The 18504-nt window shown below is 42.4% G+C and overlaps 1 protein-coding gene across 1 annotated transcript in view; it reads right to left on the reverse strand.

Annotated features, from left to right (window-relative positions):
• LOC128636524 (zinc finger protein 585B-like) overlaps positions 1-18504 on the reverse strand; it is a 101334-nt gene that overhangs the window by 26419 nt on the left and 56411 nt on the right. Inside the window, exon 9 of the mRNA XM_053689523.1 lies at positions 6973-7044. Coding sequence (XP_053545498.1) covers positions 6973-7044 — 72 coding nt within the window. The remainder of the gene's footprint in view (positions 1-6972; positions 7045-18504) is intronic.

Raw genomic sequence — 18504 nt, forward strand, 5'->3', positions numbered from 1 at the left:
GCAGCGCAGAGGGCAAATTGCCCAGCGTTGGGCAGCAATAAATAAATATGTATATGCTTATATACATTAATATTTATGTGTTTATGTGTGTATATATACATATTAACACATAAATATATATACAGTCCCACATTGACCTCCATGTAAAGGCACATCCCCTCACTTTAACCCATTATAACTGCTTCATTAAAGGGACTTAAAAAAAAGTTGAGATAAAGACCAAATATAATATGTACTTTCCATCTTAATATGAGGAGAGTCCATGGGGCATATCTATCAAGCTCCGGATAGAGCTTGAGGCCCCGTGTTTCTGGCAAGCCTGCAGGCTCGCCAGAAACAATAGTTATGAAGCAGCGGTCTAAAGACCGCTGCTCCATAACCTGTCCACCTGCTCTGAGCAGGCGGACAGACATCGCCGCAATTCAACCCGATCGAGTACAATCGGGTTGACACCCCCCTGCTGGCGGCCGATTGGCCGCGATTCTGCAGGGGGCGGCGTTGCACCAGCAGCTCTTGTGAGCTGCTGGTGCAATGCTGAATATGGAGAGTGTATTGCTCTCCGTATTCAGCGAGGTCTGGCGGACCTGATCCGCACTGTCGGATCAGGTCCGCCAGACTTTGATAAAAAGAGGCCCATGGCTTCATTCATTACTTGTGGGAATACAGAACCTGGCCACCAGGAGGAGGCAAGGACACCCCAGCCAAAGGCTTAAATACTTCCCCCACTCCCTTCATCCCCCAGTCATTCTTTGCCTTTCGTCACAGGAGGATGGAGAAGTGTCGGAAGATTTGGAGTAGTCTCTTATGGAGGGTAGTACTCTTCGAAATGGACTGGAGTTTTAAGTAGTCTTGTCAGCCTCTCAGTGAGAGCACTGATGAATGTTAGGGTCTGGAGATGCAGGGAGAGTCTTTCTGCAAAACCATCCAGACTTGTATTAACAGCTTCTTAAGCAATCAGTGTTGACAAGTTTCACTGCCTGCTTTCTACCACTCAAGTCCATGTCAGGAAAGATGCTACAACACTGTCAAACTTGAGAGGCCGTGTTCCTGTTCCATGGCATAGATTCTGGTAAGATTGTTTCATTTTTTTATACATTTATGATAACACAAGAAGACAGGGTCACAGTGTGACTCCTTTACCTGTATAGAATCAAGGGTTAATATCTCTGGAAGGGGATTATTGAACAGGGGGGGATTTATACATGATTGCTTTAATGTGTTTTTTTGCTGCAAAATATGTGAGATGTGGCTCTGGCAATGTGCGAACAGTCGGGTTCTTCTTTTGTTTTGATTAACTGTGCAGTCTGTTTAGTTTGGCGCGGTTTGTCTCGGCTGCAGGGGCGGTCCTGCATGGCACTCCATGTGACCGGGTGTGGCCTCATTATCTTCCTCTTTCCTGACCGTCGGTTGCAGGAGACGAAGCGGTTTCTCTGTGGGCCTGGGTCATAAGAGGTGGTGAGTGCCCCGGCCATTAGGGTATAAAGGTGCCATTTATTTTTTATAGTCCATATTAAAGGCGCAAGCTATGGAGGACTCTGATGCGTTAGAGGGTACTCCTTCTTTGCCTAGATCTAATGTCTGTGTTTATTGTGAGGAGGCTACAGTATATCCGCCTGCTCAACTATGTTCCACATGCCTTAATAAAATAGTGATCTCTAAAAAGAACAAGATGTTTAGTACCACTGAGCCGTCCATGTCTGAGGGGTCTCCGTCCCGCGAGGTGCGTTCCCTACAATCATCTCCAATTACACATGCAGCTCCCCAGTGCACTACTAATCCTCCTGCGGGAGGGGCCCTGTGGCTGCCAGATTTTGCTGATCAGTTGCAAACGGCGGTGTCTGCGGCCTTCAGTGCTTTACGCGAAAGGTTAAACATTGCTATCCTTCCCAGGGGTCATCTACTCCATTGAATGTATCTGAGACCAGATTATCCTCTGATGAAGAAGACTCAGATACTTCGGAGGACTCTCTCTCTGGGTCGGAATCTGCGGCCTCTAAACCTTCGCTGCGGAGGAACCAGACTTTAGGTTTAGGATGGAGCATTTACGCTTTTTATTAAAAGAGGTGTTGGCTACTCTACAGGTTCCAGAACCGAAGTTACCCGAGGAACCTTCTATTCCTAAGCTTGATAAAGTTTTACGAGGACAGGGCAGTGCCCCAAACTTTCCCGGTTCCCGTAAAGATAGCAAACATTATTAAGAATGAATGGGAGAGACTTGGATCATCTTTCTCCCCTTCTTCTTCGTTTAAGAAATTGTTCCCGGTTCCTGACTCTCAGCTAGAATTGTGGGGGTCTGTCCCTAATGTGGATGGAGCTATCTCCACGCTGGCTAAGCGCACCACTTTCCCCCTCGAGGATAGTTCGTCGTTTAAGGAGCCCATGGATAAGAAATTAGAGACCATGTTAAGAAAGATGTTTCAACACACGGGGTTCTTATTTCAGCCTGCAGCGGCGGTCGCGGCGGTGGTGGGAGCCACTAACTATTGGTGTGACTCTCCTGCAGATATGATCGAGGTGGAAACTACACTCGATGAGATACAGGAAAGAATTAAGGCCCTGAGGGTGGCTAATTCGTTTATCTGTGATGCAAATATGCAGATTATTCGCTTGAATGCCAAGACATCAGGCTTTTCTGTTTTGGCCCGGATGGCCCTGTGGTTGAAGTTGTGGTCTGCTGACATGACGTCCATATCTAGATTACACTCTCTTCCATTTAAGAGAAAGGTTCTTTTCGGTCCAGGCCTGGACTCTATCATATCCACGGTAACGGGGGGCAAGGGTGCCTATCTACCGCAGGATAAGAAAAATAAGCCTAAGGGTCCCAACGACAGCAGCCTGCCGCGAAGCCCGAGCAGTCAAAAGGGATCTTGGAAACCTTCTCAGTCTTGAACTAAAGCCAAGCAGAACAAGAAGCCCGCAGAGACAAAATTGGCATGAAGGGGCAGCCCCCGATCCGTCTGTGGATCGCGTAGGGGGCAGACTATCTCTTTTCGCGGAGGCTTGGATGAGGACCGTGTAGGATCCTTGGGTTCTGGAAGTCATTGCCCACAGTTACAGGATAGGGTTCAAATCTCACCCTTCCAGGGGCAAATTCCTCTTGTCAAATCTATCGTCAAAACCAGAGAAACAAGATGCCTTTCTAGAGTGCGTGAATGATCTCTCCTCTCTAGGAGTAATTGTACCAGTACCTCTAGCGGAGAGAGGTCTAGGGTACTATTCAAACCTTTTTGTGGTCCCAAAGAAGGAGGGTACGTTTCGCCCCATTCTAGACCTAAAGTGCTTAAACAAGTTTCTGTCGGTCCCATCGTTCAAGATGGAGACAATAAGGTCTTTTCTGCCCTTAGTTCAAGAAGAACTGTTCATGACCACGATAGACTTGAAGGACGCTTACCTTCATGTACCAATACACAAGGATCTCTTCAAGTTCCTAAGATTTGCTTTTCTGGACCAGCACTTCCAGTTTGTAGCTCTTCCCTTCAGTCTGGCTACTGCTCCAAGAGTCTTTACAAAGGTTCTGGGAGCTCTACTCGCAGTGGCGAGATCCAGAGGTATTGCAGTAGCGCCTTACCTGGACGACATACTGGTCGAGGCTCCGTCCTGCTGGCTGGCAGAGGACCATTCGAGCGCTCTGCTACTTCTTCAATCTCATGGATGGAAATTAAACTCAGGAAAGAGTTATCTGGTTCCCAGTACCAGATTGTTGTTCCTGGGCACGATAATAGACTCCATATCCATGAAGATATTCCTGACAGACTAGAGACGTTGCAAAATCGCCTCCAGCTGTCTTGCCCTCCAGACCTCCTCAAGGCCATCTGTGGCCCGGTGTATGAAGGTGATTGGGCTCATGGTATCCAGCATAGATGTCATTCCATACGCCAGGTTCCACCTCAGACCTCTTCAGCTGTGCATGCTGAGGCAATGGAACGGCAATGTCACAGATTTCTCTGGACAACTGGTCGAGAGAATCCCTCTCTTGGTGGCTCTGTCCGGATCGGCTGTCCCAGGGGACATCCTTCTTGAGCGCGAGCCTCTCAGGATGGGGAGCTGTTTGGGGTGCCAGGAAGGCACAGGGCAGGTGAAATCGAGAGGAGTCGCTTCTTCCGATCAACATCCTGGAACTTTGAGCTTGATCTTCAATGCTCTGAGGGCTTGGCCCCTCCTGGGGTCGTCCCAGTTCATCGGATTTCAGTTGGACAACATTACCTCGGTGGCTTACATCAACCATCCGGGGGGAACGAGAAGCTCCCTAGCCATGAGGGAAGCATCTCGGATTCTGGAATGGGCGGAGACCCACAACTGTTTGCTGTCAGCGCTCCACATTCCGGGTGTGGACAACTGGGAAGCGGATTTTCTCAGCAGACAATTGTTTCAACCGGAGGAATGGTCTCTTCACCCTGAGGTGTTTGCAGAGATTTGCAACAGATGGGGGACACCGGAGATAGATCTCATGGTGTCCAGATTTAACTTCAAGCTACCCAGATACGGGTCGTGGTCCAGGGATCCTCAGGCAGAACTGATAGATGCCTTAGCAGTGCCTTGGGGGTTCAACCTAGTTTACATATTTCCACGTTACCACTTCTACCTCGAGTAGTGGCCCACATCAAGCAGGAGCAAGCTTCAACTATTCTTATTGCTTCGTCGTGGCCGCAAAGGATGTGGTTTGCGGATCTGGTGGGGATGTCATCGTCTCCTCCATGGAGGTTACCCTGTCGCAGAGATCTGCTGGTACAGGGTCCCTTTGTGCAACAAAATCTAGATTCTCTGAGGCTGACTGCGTGGTGATTGAACGCTTAGTCCTAGCCAAGAGAGGGTTTTCAGAGAGTGTGATTGATACTCTCATTCAAGCCAGGAAGCCGGTCACCCGACACATCTATCATAAGGTGTGGAGGACCTACTTAGTCTGGTGTGAGGCTAGTGGGTATCCCTGGCATAAGGTCAGGATTTCAAGGATCCTTTCCTTTTCCAGGACAGTCTGGAGAAGGGACTTGCCACCAGTTCCTTAAAGGGACAGATTTCGGCTCTGTTACACAAGAAACTCGCTGAGCTTCCTGATATTCAGTCGTTTGTTCAGGCCCTGTCTAGAATCAGGCCTGTGTTTAGACATTCCGCTCCTCCTTGGAGTTTAAATCTGGTTCTATAAGTTTTGCAGAGGACTTCGTTTGAGCCCATGCACTCGGTTGCCATTAAATTACTATCTTGGAAGGTACTTTTTCTACTGGCTATTGCCTCGGCACGCAGAGTCTCTGAGATGGCGGCCTTGCAATGTGAGCCCCCTTACCTAGTTTTTCATGCTGATAAATCAGACAGTGGGACATAAGCCTCCTCAGAGGATTACGGCTCACTCACCTAGAGCTGTGACTTCTTCTTGGGCCTTTAAGAATGAGGCCTCTATGGAGCAGATTTGTAAGGCGGCTACCTGGTCCTCCTAACATAATTTTTCCAAGTTTTACAAATGTGATGTTTTTGCTTTGGCGGAAGCAGCTTTTGGGAGTAAGGTTTTGCAGGCTGTGGTGCCCTCAGAATAGGGTCCGCCTCTCCTTTACCCTCCAGTTTTTTTTTTCATTCAGTGTCCTCTAGAGCTTGTTTCCCACAAGTAATGAATGAAGCCGTGGACTCTCCTCATATTAAGATGGAAAACATAAATTATGCTTACCTGATAATTTCATTTCCATCTGTATGAGGAGAGTCCACGGCCCCGCCCGGTTATCCGTTGGGCGGACCTACATTTCTTTTATTTTTCTTCTGGCACCATTTATACCCTGATATTTCTCCTACTGTTCCTTGTTACCTAGGCAGAATGACTGGGGGATGAGGGGAGTGGGGGAGGTATTTAAGCCTTTGGCTGGGGTGTCTTTACCTCCTCCTGGTGGCCAGGTTCTGTATTCCCACAAGTAATGAATGAAGCAGTGGACTCTCCTCATACAGATGGAAATGAAATTATCAGGTAAGCATAATTTATGTTTTAGCTGCAAATTTATACTGCAGTGCCTCGCCAGTAACACTTTCTTTTTAAGTGTCCGTATTGTACAACTCTAACTCCCCCCACACAAATCCTTTTATGGCTGCATCTATATCCCCCATTGATATGGTAGAATGCAAGACTTTAACACTCATCTGCTGGAGCATACCTAGAAGCAAATAAGCTGCTGTGAATTCAGTTAAAATACAATGCCCGTGTTTCTGATGTTAAACACTGATAAGGGGGGTGGGTGGATCGGTCTATTCCAGAAAGCACAGCTATGTACGTCAGTTTGCTTATTTTTGAAAATTATTTTAAAATACTTGCCAGCAATTTTTAAACAATTTTTACTTAATTAGCCCTTTTAGGATATGCACAGATCTCAACCTGTTTTATGGCACTTTAATGTACTGTACTCTTTATTTTTGGGGCAATTTGGGCAACTTTATTTTTAACCAGAGGCTGGTTATTTAACAAGCGCCTGTGAACTGACAAATTTGCCCCTTTATGGGCGCACATTAAGATAGCGCCTCATTTATAATTTAGTCCATAGTGAATAGTAACTATTCTTTTATAGTTGTGCACAACAGTTTACTGTCCCTTTAATGAACACATTTCAGACAAAATTAGTATAAATATATTATTTCTAGATTGTAAGTTCCCACGGCAATAGGGCCCTCAATTCCTCCTGTATTGTGTTTGTAAATGTTGTCCTGTCTTTTACAAGTTTTATATTGTTTTATTTAAATGAACTGTATCCATGAACAGTGCTGCGGAATATGATGGCGCTACATAAATAAAGTATAATAATAATAATTATTATTATTTGTTGTATAATGTTTTGTCTTATTCTAATCTAGCAGGATTTCTGTGCAAAAACATTGTTTACAATGGTGATTCCCCCCCCCCCCTCCCCCCAATTCACTAGAAAAACTGGCAGTTTGAATAAGTAAAACTATGCAAACTGTGTACGGATAAATGGAAATATTCAAAAAGTTTTATTTAGAATTTACCGTCAATAAAACAGTCTTCTGGGCTGACAGGTGTGGAGTGCTCCTTTCCATCATCTCCTGTCAGACAAGTTCCTTCAGAAAACAAATATACACTGAGTAAAATTGGCGAAACAAATTGGTAAAAACATAATTTATGCTTACCTGATAAATTCCTTTCTTCTGTTGTGTGATCAGTCCACGGGTCATCATTACTTCTGGGATATTATCTGCTCCCCTACAGGAAGTGCAAGAGGATTCACCCAGCAGAGTTGCTATATAGCTCCTCCCCTCTACGTCACCTCCAGTCATTCGACCAAAGACCAACGAGAAAGGAGAAGCCAAGGGTGTAGTGGTGACTGAATTATAATTTAAAAAATATGTACCTGCCTTAAAAAACAGGGCGGGCCGTGGACTGATCACACAACAGAAGAAAGGAATTTATCAGGTAAGCATAAATTATGTTTTCTTCTGTTATGTGTGATCAGTCCACGGGTCATCATTACTTCTGGGATACCTATACCAAAGCAAAAGTACACGGATGACGGGAGGGATAGGCAGGCTCGTTATACAGAAGGAACCACTGCCTGAAGAACCTTTCTCCCAAAAATAGCCTCCGAAGAAGCAAAAGTGTCAAATTTGTAAAATTTGGAAAAAGTATGAAGCGAAGACCAAGTTGCAGCCTTGCAAATCTGTTCAACAGAGGCCTCATTCTTAAAGGCCCAAGTGGAAGCCACAGCTCTAGTAGAATGAGCTGTAATTCTTTCAGGAGGCTGCTGTCCAGCAGTCTCATAGGCTAAACGTATTATGCTACGAAGCCAAAAAGAGAGAGAGGTAGCAGAAGCTTTTTGACCTCTCCTCTGTCCAGAATAAACGACAAACAGGGAAGAAGTTTGGCGAAAATCTTTAGTTGCCTGCAAGTAGAACTTGAGGGCACGAACTACATCCAGATTGTGTAGAAGACGTTCCTTCTTTGAAGAAGGATTTGGACACAAGGATGGAACAACAATCTCTTGATTGATATTCCTGTTAGAGACAACCTTAGGTAAGAACCCAGGTTTAGTACGCAGAACTACCTTGTCTGAGTGAAAGATCAGATAAGGAGAATCACAATGTAGGGCTGATAACTCAGAGACTCTTCGAGCCGAGGAAATAGCCATTAAAAATAGAACTTTCCAAGATAACAATTTTATATCAATGGAATGAAGGGGTTCAAACGGAACACCCTGTAAAACGTTAAGAGCTAAGTTTAAACTCCATGGCGGAGCAACAGATTTAAACACAGGCTTGATCCTAGCTAAAGCCTGACAAAAGGCCTGGATGTCTGAATTTTCTGACAGACGCCTGTGTAACAAGATGGACAGAGCTGAGATCTGTCCCTTTAATGAGCTAGCCGATAAACCCTTTTCTAAACCTTCTTGTAGAAAAGACAATATCCTAGGAATCCTAACCTTACTCCAGGAGTAATCTTTGGATTCACACCAGTATAGGTATTTACGCCATATTTTATGGTAAATCTTTCTGGTAACAGGCTTCCTAGCCTGTATCAGGGTATCAATAACCGACTCAGAAAAACCACGTTTTGATAAAATCAAGCGTTCAATTTCCAAGCAGTCAGCTTCAGAGAAGTTAGACTTTGATGTTTGAATGGACCCTGAATCAGAAGGTCCTGTCTTAGAGGTAGAGACCAAGGCGGACAGGATGACATGTCCACTAGATCTGCATACCAAGTCCTGCGCGGCCATGCAGGCGCTATTAGAATCACTGATGCTCTCTCCTGTTTGATTTTGGCAATCAATCGAGGGAGCAGCGGGAAGGGTGGAAACACATAAGCCATCCTGAAGTTCCAAGGTGCTGTCAAAGCATCTATCAGAACCGCTCCCGGATCCCTGGATCTGGATCCGTAGCGAGGAAGTTTGGCGTTCTGGCGAGACGCCATGAGATCTATCTCTGGTTTGCCCCAACGTCGAAGTATTTGGGCAAAGACCTCCGGATGAAGTTCCCACTCCCCCGGATGAAGAGTCTGGCGACTCAAGAAATCCGCCTCCCAGTTCTCCACTCCCGGGATGTGGATTGCTGACAGGTGGCAAGAGTGAGACTCTGCCCAGCGAATTATCTTTGATACTTCTATCATTGCTAGGGAGCTTCTTGTCCCTCCCTGATGGTTGATGTAAGCTACAGTCGTGATGTTGTCCGACTGAAACCTGATGAACCCCCGAGTGTTTAACTGGGGCCAAGCTAGAAGGGCATTGAGAACTGCTCTCAATTCCAGAATGTTTATTGGCAGGAGACTTTCCTCCTGACTCCATTGTCCCTGAGCCTTCAGAGAATTCCAGACAGCGCCCCAACCTAGAAGGCTGGCGTCTGTTGTTACAATTGTCCAGTCCGGCCTGCTGAACGGCATCCCCCTGGACAGATGTGGCCGAGAAAGCCACCATAGAAGAGAGTTTCTGGTCTCTTGATCCAGATTCAGAGTGGGGGACAAATCTGAGTAATCCCCATTCCACTGACTCAGCATGCACAATTGCAGCGGTCTGAGATGTAGGCGTGCAAAGGGTACTATGTCCATTGCTGCTACCATTAAGCCGATCACCTCCATGCATTGAGCTACTGACGGGAGTTGAATGGAATGAAGGACACGGCATGTATTTAGAAGCTTTGTTAATCTGTCTTCTGTCAGATAAATCTTCATTTCTACAGAATCTATAAGAGTCCCCAAGAATGGAACTCTTGTGAGAGGCAAGAGAGAACTCTTCTTTTCGTTCACTTTCCATCCATGCGACCTTAGAAATGCCAGAACTAACTCTGTATGAGACTTGGCAGTTTGAAAGCTTGAAGCTTGTATCAGAATGTCGTCTAGGTACGGAGCTACCGAAATTCCTCGCGGTCTCAGAACCGCTAGAAGGGCACCCAGAACCTTTGTGAAGATTCTTGGAGCCGTAGCCAATCCGAATGGAAGGGCTACAAACTGGTAATGCCTGTCTAAGAAGGCAAACCTTAGATACCGGTAATGATCTTTGTGAATCGGTATGTGAAGGTAAGCATCCTTTAAATCCACTGTGGTCATGTACTGACCCTTTTGGATCATGGGTAAGATTGTCCGAATAGTTTCCATTTTGAACGATGGAACTCTTAGGAATTTGTTTAGGATCTTTAAATCCAAGATTGGCCTGAAAGTTCCCTCTTTTTTGGGAACCACAAACAGGTTTGAGTAAAACCCTTGTCCTTGTTCCGACCGCGGAACCGGATGGATCACTCCCATTAATAATAGATCTTGTACACAGCGTAGAAACGCGTCCTTCTTTATTTGGTTTGTTGACAACCTTGACAGATGAAATCTCCCTCTTGGGGGAGATAATTTGAAGTCTAGAAGGTATCCCTGAGATATGATCTCTAGCGCCCAGGGATCCTGGACATCTCTTGCCCAAGCCTGGGCGAAGAGAGAGAGTCTGCCCCCCACTAGATCCGGTCCCGGATCGGGGGCCCTCGGTTCATGCTGTCTTAGGGGCAGCAGCAGGTTTTCTGGCCTGCTTGCCCTTATTCCAGGACTGGTTAGGTTTCCAGCCTTGTCTGTAACGAGCAACAGCTCCTTCCTGTTTTGGTGCAGTGGAAGTTGATGCTGCACCTGCTTTGAAATTCCGAAAGGGACGAAAATTAGACTGTCTAGCCTTAGCTTTGGCTTTGTCTTGAGGTAGAGCGTGGCCCTTACCTCCTGTAATGTCAGCGATAATTTCTTTCAAACCGGGCCCAAATAAAGTTTGCCCCTTGAAAGGTATATTAAGTAATTTGGACTTAGAAGTTACATCAGCCGACCAGGATTTTAGCCACAGCGCCCTACGTGCCTGAATGGCGAATCCTGAATTCTTAGCCGTAAGTTTGGTTAAATGTACTACGGCCTCCGAAATGAATGAATTAGCTAGTTTAAGGACTCTAAGCCTGTCCGTAATGTCGTCCAGCGTAGCGGAACTAAGGTTCTCTTCCAGAGACTCAATCCAAAATGCTGCCGCAGCCGTAATCGGCGCGATGCATGCAAGGGGTTGCAATATAAAACCTTGTTGAACAAACATTTTCTTAAGGTAACCCTCTAATTTTTTATCCATAGGATCCGAAAAAGCACAGCTATCCTCCACCGGGATAGTGGTGCGCTTAGCTAAAGTAGAAACTGCTCCCTCCACCTTAGGGACCGTTTGCCATAAGTCCCGTGTGGTGGCGTCTATTGGAAACATCTTTCTAAATATTGGAGGGGGTGAGAACGGCACACCGGGTCTATCCCACTCCTTAGTAACAATTTCAGTTAATCTCTTAGGTATAGGAAAAACGTCAGTACTCGCCGGTACCGCAAAGTATTTATCCAACCTACACATTTTCTCTGGTATTGCAACAGTGTTACAATCGTTAAGAGCCGCTAAGACCTCCCCTAGTAATACACGGAGGTTTTCCAATTTAAATTTAAAATTTGAAATATCTGAATCCAATCTGCTTGGATCAGAACCGTCACCTACAGAATGAAGCTCTCCGTCCTCATGCTCTGCAAGCTGTGACGCAGTATCAGACATGGCCCTAGAATTATCAGCGCACTCTGTTCTCACCCCAGAGTGATCACGCTTGCCTCTTAGTTCTGGTAACTTAGCCAAAACTTCAGTCATAACAGTAGCCATATCTTGTAATGTTATCTGTAATGGCTGCCCAGATGTACTAGGCGCCATAATATCACGCACCTCCCGGGCGGGAGACGCAGGTACTGACACGTGAGGCGAGTTAGACGGCATAACTCTCCCCTCGCTGTTTGGTGAAATTTGTTCAATTTGTACAGATTGGCTTTTATTTAAAGTAGCATCAATACAGTTAGTACATAAATTTCTATTGGGCTCCACCTTGGCATTGGAACAAATGACACAGGTATCTTCCTCTGAATCAGACATGTTTAACACACTAGCAATAAACATGCAACTTGGTTACAATCTTATTTAACAAAAACGTACTGTGCCTCAAAGAAGCACTAAACGATTAAATGACAGTTGAAATAATGAACTGAAAAACAGTTATAGCATCACTCTTTAAAAACAACACAACTTGTTAGCAAAGGTTTGTTCCCATTAGTAAAGTAACACTAATTAAATTTTAAACATAAAAATCACAGAGCAACGTTTTAAAACACAGTCACTACATAAGTCTCACAGCTCTGCTGAGAGAATCTACCTCCCTTCAAAGAAGTTTGAAGACCCCTGAGTTCTGTTAGAGATGAACCGGATCATGCAGAAAATACAAGTGTAACTGACTGGAAATTTTTGATGCGTAGCAAAGAGCGCCAAAAACGGCCCCTCCCCCTCACACACAGCAGTGAGAGAGAAACGAAACTGTCATAATCAAAACAAGCAAACTGCCAAGTGGAAAAATAATGCCCAAATATTTATTCACTCAGTACCTCAGAAATGCAAACGATTCTACATTCCAGCAAAAACGTTTAACATGAATTAAATACCTATTAAAAGGTTTAATGTACTTTTACAGAGTAATTCCGGTGAAATACCATCCCCAGAATACTGAAGTGTAGAGTATACATACATGTCATTATAACGGTATGGCAGGATTTTCTCATCAATTCCATTCAGAAAATAAAAACTGCGACATACCTCAATGCAGATTCAACTGCCCGCTGTCCCCTGATCTGAAGCTTTTACCTCCCTCAGATGGCCGAGAAACAGCAATATGATCTTAACTACTCCGGTTAAAATCATAAGAAAAACTCTGGTAGATTCTTCTTCAAACTCTGCCAGAGAAGTAATAACACGCTCCGGTGCTATTGTAAAATAACAAACTTTTGATTGAAGTTATAAAAACTAAGTATAATCACCATAGTCCTCTCACACCTCCTATCTAGTCTTTGGGTGCAAGAGAATGACTGGGGGTGACGTAGAGGGGAGGAGCTATATAGCAACTCTGCTGGGTGAATCCTCTTGCACTTCCTGTAGGGGAGCAGATAATATCCCAGAAGTAATGATGACCCGTGGACTGATCACACATAACAGAAGAAATATTGTTACCTTGAGAATAACAGAAATGACTGCATATAACAGTAATTGTATACATTTCTCTGTATATAACATATTACTGTATATAAAATATATTACTGTAAATAACGCGATTACTGTTGCATGTATCACACAGGAATTCATATCAATCACTAATTACCCTTCTGCTATATGTTAGAATTACACCATTTGTTATTAAAGATAACTCAAATTTAAATATTTAAAGGGAAATTAAACCCAAAAGTTTTCTTTCATCATTCAGATAGAGCATGCAATTTTAAACAACTTTCTAATTTTAAAATTGTCTTCATTCTCTTGGTATCTTTAGTTGAAAAGCAAATGACGTATGCGTACCAGAGTGAAGCACTTTGTGGCAGTAATTTTGAAGTAATGTTATCTATTTGCATGAGCACCATTTCCTGCAATATAGTGCTCCTGAAACCTACCTAGATATCTTTTCAACAAATATTACCATGGGAATGAAGCACATTTAATAATAATAATTGGAAACTTTTTTTATTTTAAGCTATGCCTCAATCACAATTTTTTGGGGGGTTTCATACCCCTTTAACCCCACATTAACACAAGGGGAGCGATACATCAGCACAGACATAAGCATGGAGAAATACACAAATGGTTAGTTATTAAAGGAAAGCAAGAAGAGAAAAAGCGAGAGAAGAAGAGAAAGGGAAAGGTGGGTTAAAGAAGAGAGGGAGAAAGAAAAAGAAAAGAGTGAGAAAAATAGAAGGAAATTGGGATTATTTATTATTATTTGTATAGCGCCACAAAATTCCGTAGCGCTGGGTACAATGATAGGAGTATACAATGACAAGGATTTGTGATAAAATACAAAACATAACAAAACTAAACAAATCTAGTACAGGAGGAATAGGGCTCTGCTCCGGAGAGCTTACAGTCTACAGGTTGAGGATGCAGCGACATAAGGTTTGGGGTAAGCTTGTCACATCGGTTGTAGTTGCAGCAGTCAGGCAGTTCAAGAATTATTTTGGTAAGGAACAGATAGAGGAACAAGAAATAAATAAAATAAAGATGTATACATGCACCAGGGGGTTTCAAACCTGTCCTCAGCCTCCCTAGCAGGCCACATTTTCAGGATATCTGAACTGGAGCACAGGTGAAATAATTAGCTGATTAATAATAAACATGGTTCTCACCCAAGACAATCCTGAAAATCTGACCTGTTAGGGAGGCCGGAAGACAGGTCTGAAAACCTCTGACATACACTACTAATGCCCGAGTTGAAAGGGACAGTAAAGTCAAAATTAAACGTTCCATATTCAGAAACTTCTATTATCAAATTTGCTTTGTTATTTGTTACCCATTGTTGAAGGGCAGGCTCAGGAGCAGCTACTTACTATAACCTACTCCCAGTAGTGCATTGCTGTTCTTGTTCCTTCCTAAGCTTACTGTTCTACAAAACATACCAAGCGAACAAACCAAGTTAGATAATAAAAGAAGAATTCAAAAGTTGTTCTATCTTAATCATAAAGGTTCATGTTTGAAATTACTGTCCCTTTAAGATTTAGGAATGAATTACAAGTGATGGAGCATATCTGTAAAAAGCTGAACTAGAGAATATTGCATAACCATTGCTATATAAAAAAAAAGAAAATATTCTAACTAATAATTATCCCACTGTAAATTGACTTTAAGCAGCCAATCAGGATGATAGTCCCAGGACTTGCAAGGGAGTGTGCATCTGGCATGTGCAGCACAGAGTCAATTTATTTCCCTCCGCAGTTTAAGAAAGTTTACTATGAAATTTTGTGAGATTTCAGTGAAATCCCATGAGATTATAGAAAAGCTAATTCAGCACTTGAAGATGAATGCCTTTTGTTGGTATTGTTTTTGGTTTTTCACCATGCAGATGCCAAAAACCAGATACCAGAAATAAAGATGTTCATGTGACATTTTCTAGTCAGCTTTTTACAGTTATGCTGTGTCCCATTTAAGTGCTAAGCCATTTCCCACCTGGGTGCTAAGCTGGATTTGAGCTTTTTTTTATATATATCATTTTTTAAATATATTTCTTTTTTACTTTTTTTGTTTTTTTTCCAGATCCCCAAGACTTATACCATTGGAAAGGTTAGGCGGTTACCTTTCCAGACGGTGGGTCTTGGGAGTCTGTAGTTACTTAGATTTCTGAGATACAGGCTTCTAAGCAGCATGCCCCCATTTCACTATATTGTTCATTGTACATTTTAAATAAAGTTGTGCGGTGACGTCACCGCGCGAAACGTGAAGCCCCGGCGATGGGACAATTTGCAACGACTCAGAGCTATTGTTAGCACTCAAGGGGTTAGAACACTAAATACAGAAGAATTGAATAACTGAGACAAAAACAATAAAAAAGACAATACAAGAACACTTTGAATTTGAAATGAGAAGTAGAATGTTGTCTGGCAAATTTTAAAGTTAATCCAATTTTCCCCTCCCCCTGTATCATGTGACAGCCATCAGCCTATCACAAAATGTATATATATATATATATATATATATATATATATATATATATATATATATATATATATATATATATATATATATATATATATATATATATATATATATATATATATATATATATATACTGTGTACTTCTTTTATTTCTAAATGCATACTTTTATCTGAATCATGAAGCTTTTATTTTAACTTTAGTAGCCTATTAAATCATTTAGCATATGGGTAACGTTGTTTAAAGGGACACTGAACCTAAATGTTTTCTTTCATGATTCGAATAGAGCAGCAATTTTAAGCAACTTTCTAATTTACTCCTATTATCAAATTTTCTTCAGTCTCTTGGTATCTTTATCTGAAAAAGCAGGAATGTAAGCTTACGAGCCGGCCCATCTTTGGTTCAGCACCTGGGTAGTGCTTGCTGATTGGTGGCTAAATGTAACCACCAATCAGCAAAAAAAAATTGTTATAGTTTATTGCAGACAATAAATTGACCCCTATGTCTGAACCTCAAATGAGCAGTCCATTTTCTTTGACAAATTTCAAAGTTATGTGTATTTCCACTCCTCCTGTATCATGTGACAGCCATCAGCCAATCACAAATGCATTACGTATATTCTGTTAATTCTTGCACATGCTCAGTAGGAGCTGGTGACTGAAAAAGTGTAAATATAAAAAGACTGTGCACATTTTGTTAAAGGGACAGTCAACACTAAAATTTTTATTGTTTAAAAAGATGGACAATGCCTTTACTACTCATTCCCCAGCTTTGCACAACCAACATTGTTAGATAAATATACTTTATAACATTTAAACCTCTAAATGTCTGCCTGTTTCTAAGCCACTGCAGACAGCCTCTTATCACATGCTTTTTTATTAGCTTTTCACAACAGGAGACTGCTAGTTCATGTGAGTCATATAGATAACATTGTGCTCATGCCCGTGGGTTGTGCACAACACAGCTAAAATGCAAGTCAATAGATAATAAACACAGTCATGTGATCAGGGGGCAGCCTGCAGAGGCTTAGATACAAGGTAACCACAGAGGTAAAAAGTGTATTAATATAACTGTGTTGGTTGTGCAAAACTGGGGTATGGGTAATAAAGGGATTATCTATCTTTTTAAACAAAAAAACTTTTGGAGTTGACTGTCCCTTTAATGGAAGTAAATTGGAAAGTTGTTTAAAATTGCATGCTCTATCTTAATTATGAAAGTTTAATTTTGATTTGAGTGTCCCTTTAATATACTTTTACCTCCATGATTATTTGTATCTAAGCCCCTGCAGACTGCCCCTCATCTCAGTGCTGTTTTTTTTCTTTTCACCTTTTTACAACGGAAGTGAGCACAATGTTTTCAATATGGCACACATGGACTAGCACTGGAAGTTCTTGTTATCCTTTGTTGGAAAGCAGGAAGGTAAGTTCAGGAGTGTGCACGTGTCTGCAGCACTATATGGCACCAGTTTGGCAACAATGTTATACATTAGCAAGAGCACTAGATGGCAGCACTATTTCCTGTCATGTAGTACTAATGTTATACATTAACAAGAGCACTAGATGGCAGCACTATTTCCTGTCATGTAGTACTAATGTTATACATTAGCAAGAGCACTAGATGGCAGCACTATTTCCTGTCATATAGTACTAATGTTATACATTAGCAAGAGCACTAGATGGCAGCACTATTTCCTGTCATGTAGTACTAATGTTATACATTAGCAAGAGCACTAGATGGCAGCACTATTTCCTGTCATGTAGTACTAATGTTATACATTAGCAAGAGCACTAGGTGGCAGCACTATTTCCTGTCATGTAGTACTAATGTTATACATTAGCAAGAGCACTAGGTGGCATCACTATTTCCTGTCATGTAGTACTAATGTTATACATTACCAAGAGCACTAGATGGCAGCACTATTTCCTGTCATGTAGTACTAATGTTATACATTAGCAAGAGCACTAGAGGGCAGCACTATTTCCTGTCATGTAGTACTAATGTTATACATTAGCAAGAGCACTAGAGGGCAGCACTATTTCCTGTCATGTAGTACTAATGTTATACATTAGCAAGAGCACTAGAGGGCAGCACTATTTCCTGTCATGTAGTACTAATGTTATACATTAGCAAGAGCACTAGAGGGCAGCACTATTTCCTGTCATGTAGTACTAATGTTATACATTAGCAAGAGCACTAGATGGCAGCACTATTTCCTGTCATGTAGTACTAATGTTATACATTAACAAGAGCACTAGATGGCAGCACTATTTCCTGTCATGTAGTACTAATGTTATACATTAGCAAGAGCACTAGAGGGCAGCACTATTTCCTGTCATGTAGTACTAATGTTATACATTAGCAAGAGCACTAGATGGCAGCACTATTTCCTGTCATGTAGTACTAATGTTATACATTAGCAAGAGCACTAGATGGCAGCACTATTTCCTGTCATGTAGTACTAATGTTATACATTAGCAAGAGCACTAGATGGCAGCACTATTTCCTGTCATGTAGTACTATTGTTATACATTAGCAAGAGCACTAGATGGCAGCACTATTTCCTGTCATGTAGTACTAATGTTATACATTAGCAAGAGCACTAGATGGCAGCACTATTTCCTGTCATGTAGTACTAATGTTATACATTAGCAAGAGCACTAGATGGCAGCACTATTTCCTGTCATGTAGTACTATTGTTATACATTAGCAAGAGCACTAGATGGCAGCACTATTTCCTGTCATGTAGTACTAATGTTATACATTAGCAAGAGCACTAGAGGGCAGCACTATTTCCTGTCATGTAGTACTAATGTTATACATTAGCAAGAGCACTAGAGGGCAGCACTATTTCCTGCCATGTAGTACTAATGTTATACATTAGCAAGAGCACTAGATGGCAGCACTATTTCCTGTCATGTAGTACTAATGTTATACATTAGCAAGAGCACTAGATGGCAGCACTATTTCCTGTCATGTAGTACTAATGTTATACATTAGCAAGAGCACTAGAGGGCAGCACTATTTCCTGCCATGTAGTACTAATGTTAT

Source organism: Bombina bombina, chromosome 7 (genome assembly GCF_027579735.1).
Source record: "Bombina bombina isolate aBomBom1 chromosome 7, aBomBom1.pri, whole genome shotgun sequence".
NCBI classification, from domain to species: domain Eukaryota; kingdom Metazoa; phylum Chordata; class Amphibia; order Anura; family Bombinatoridae; genus Bombina; species Bombina bombina.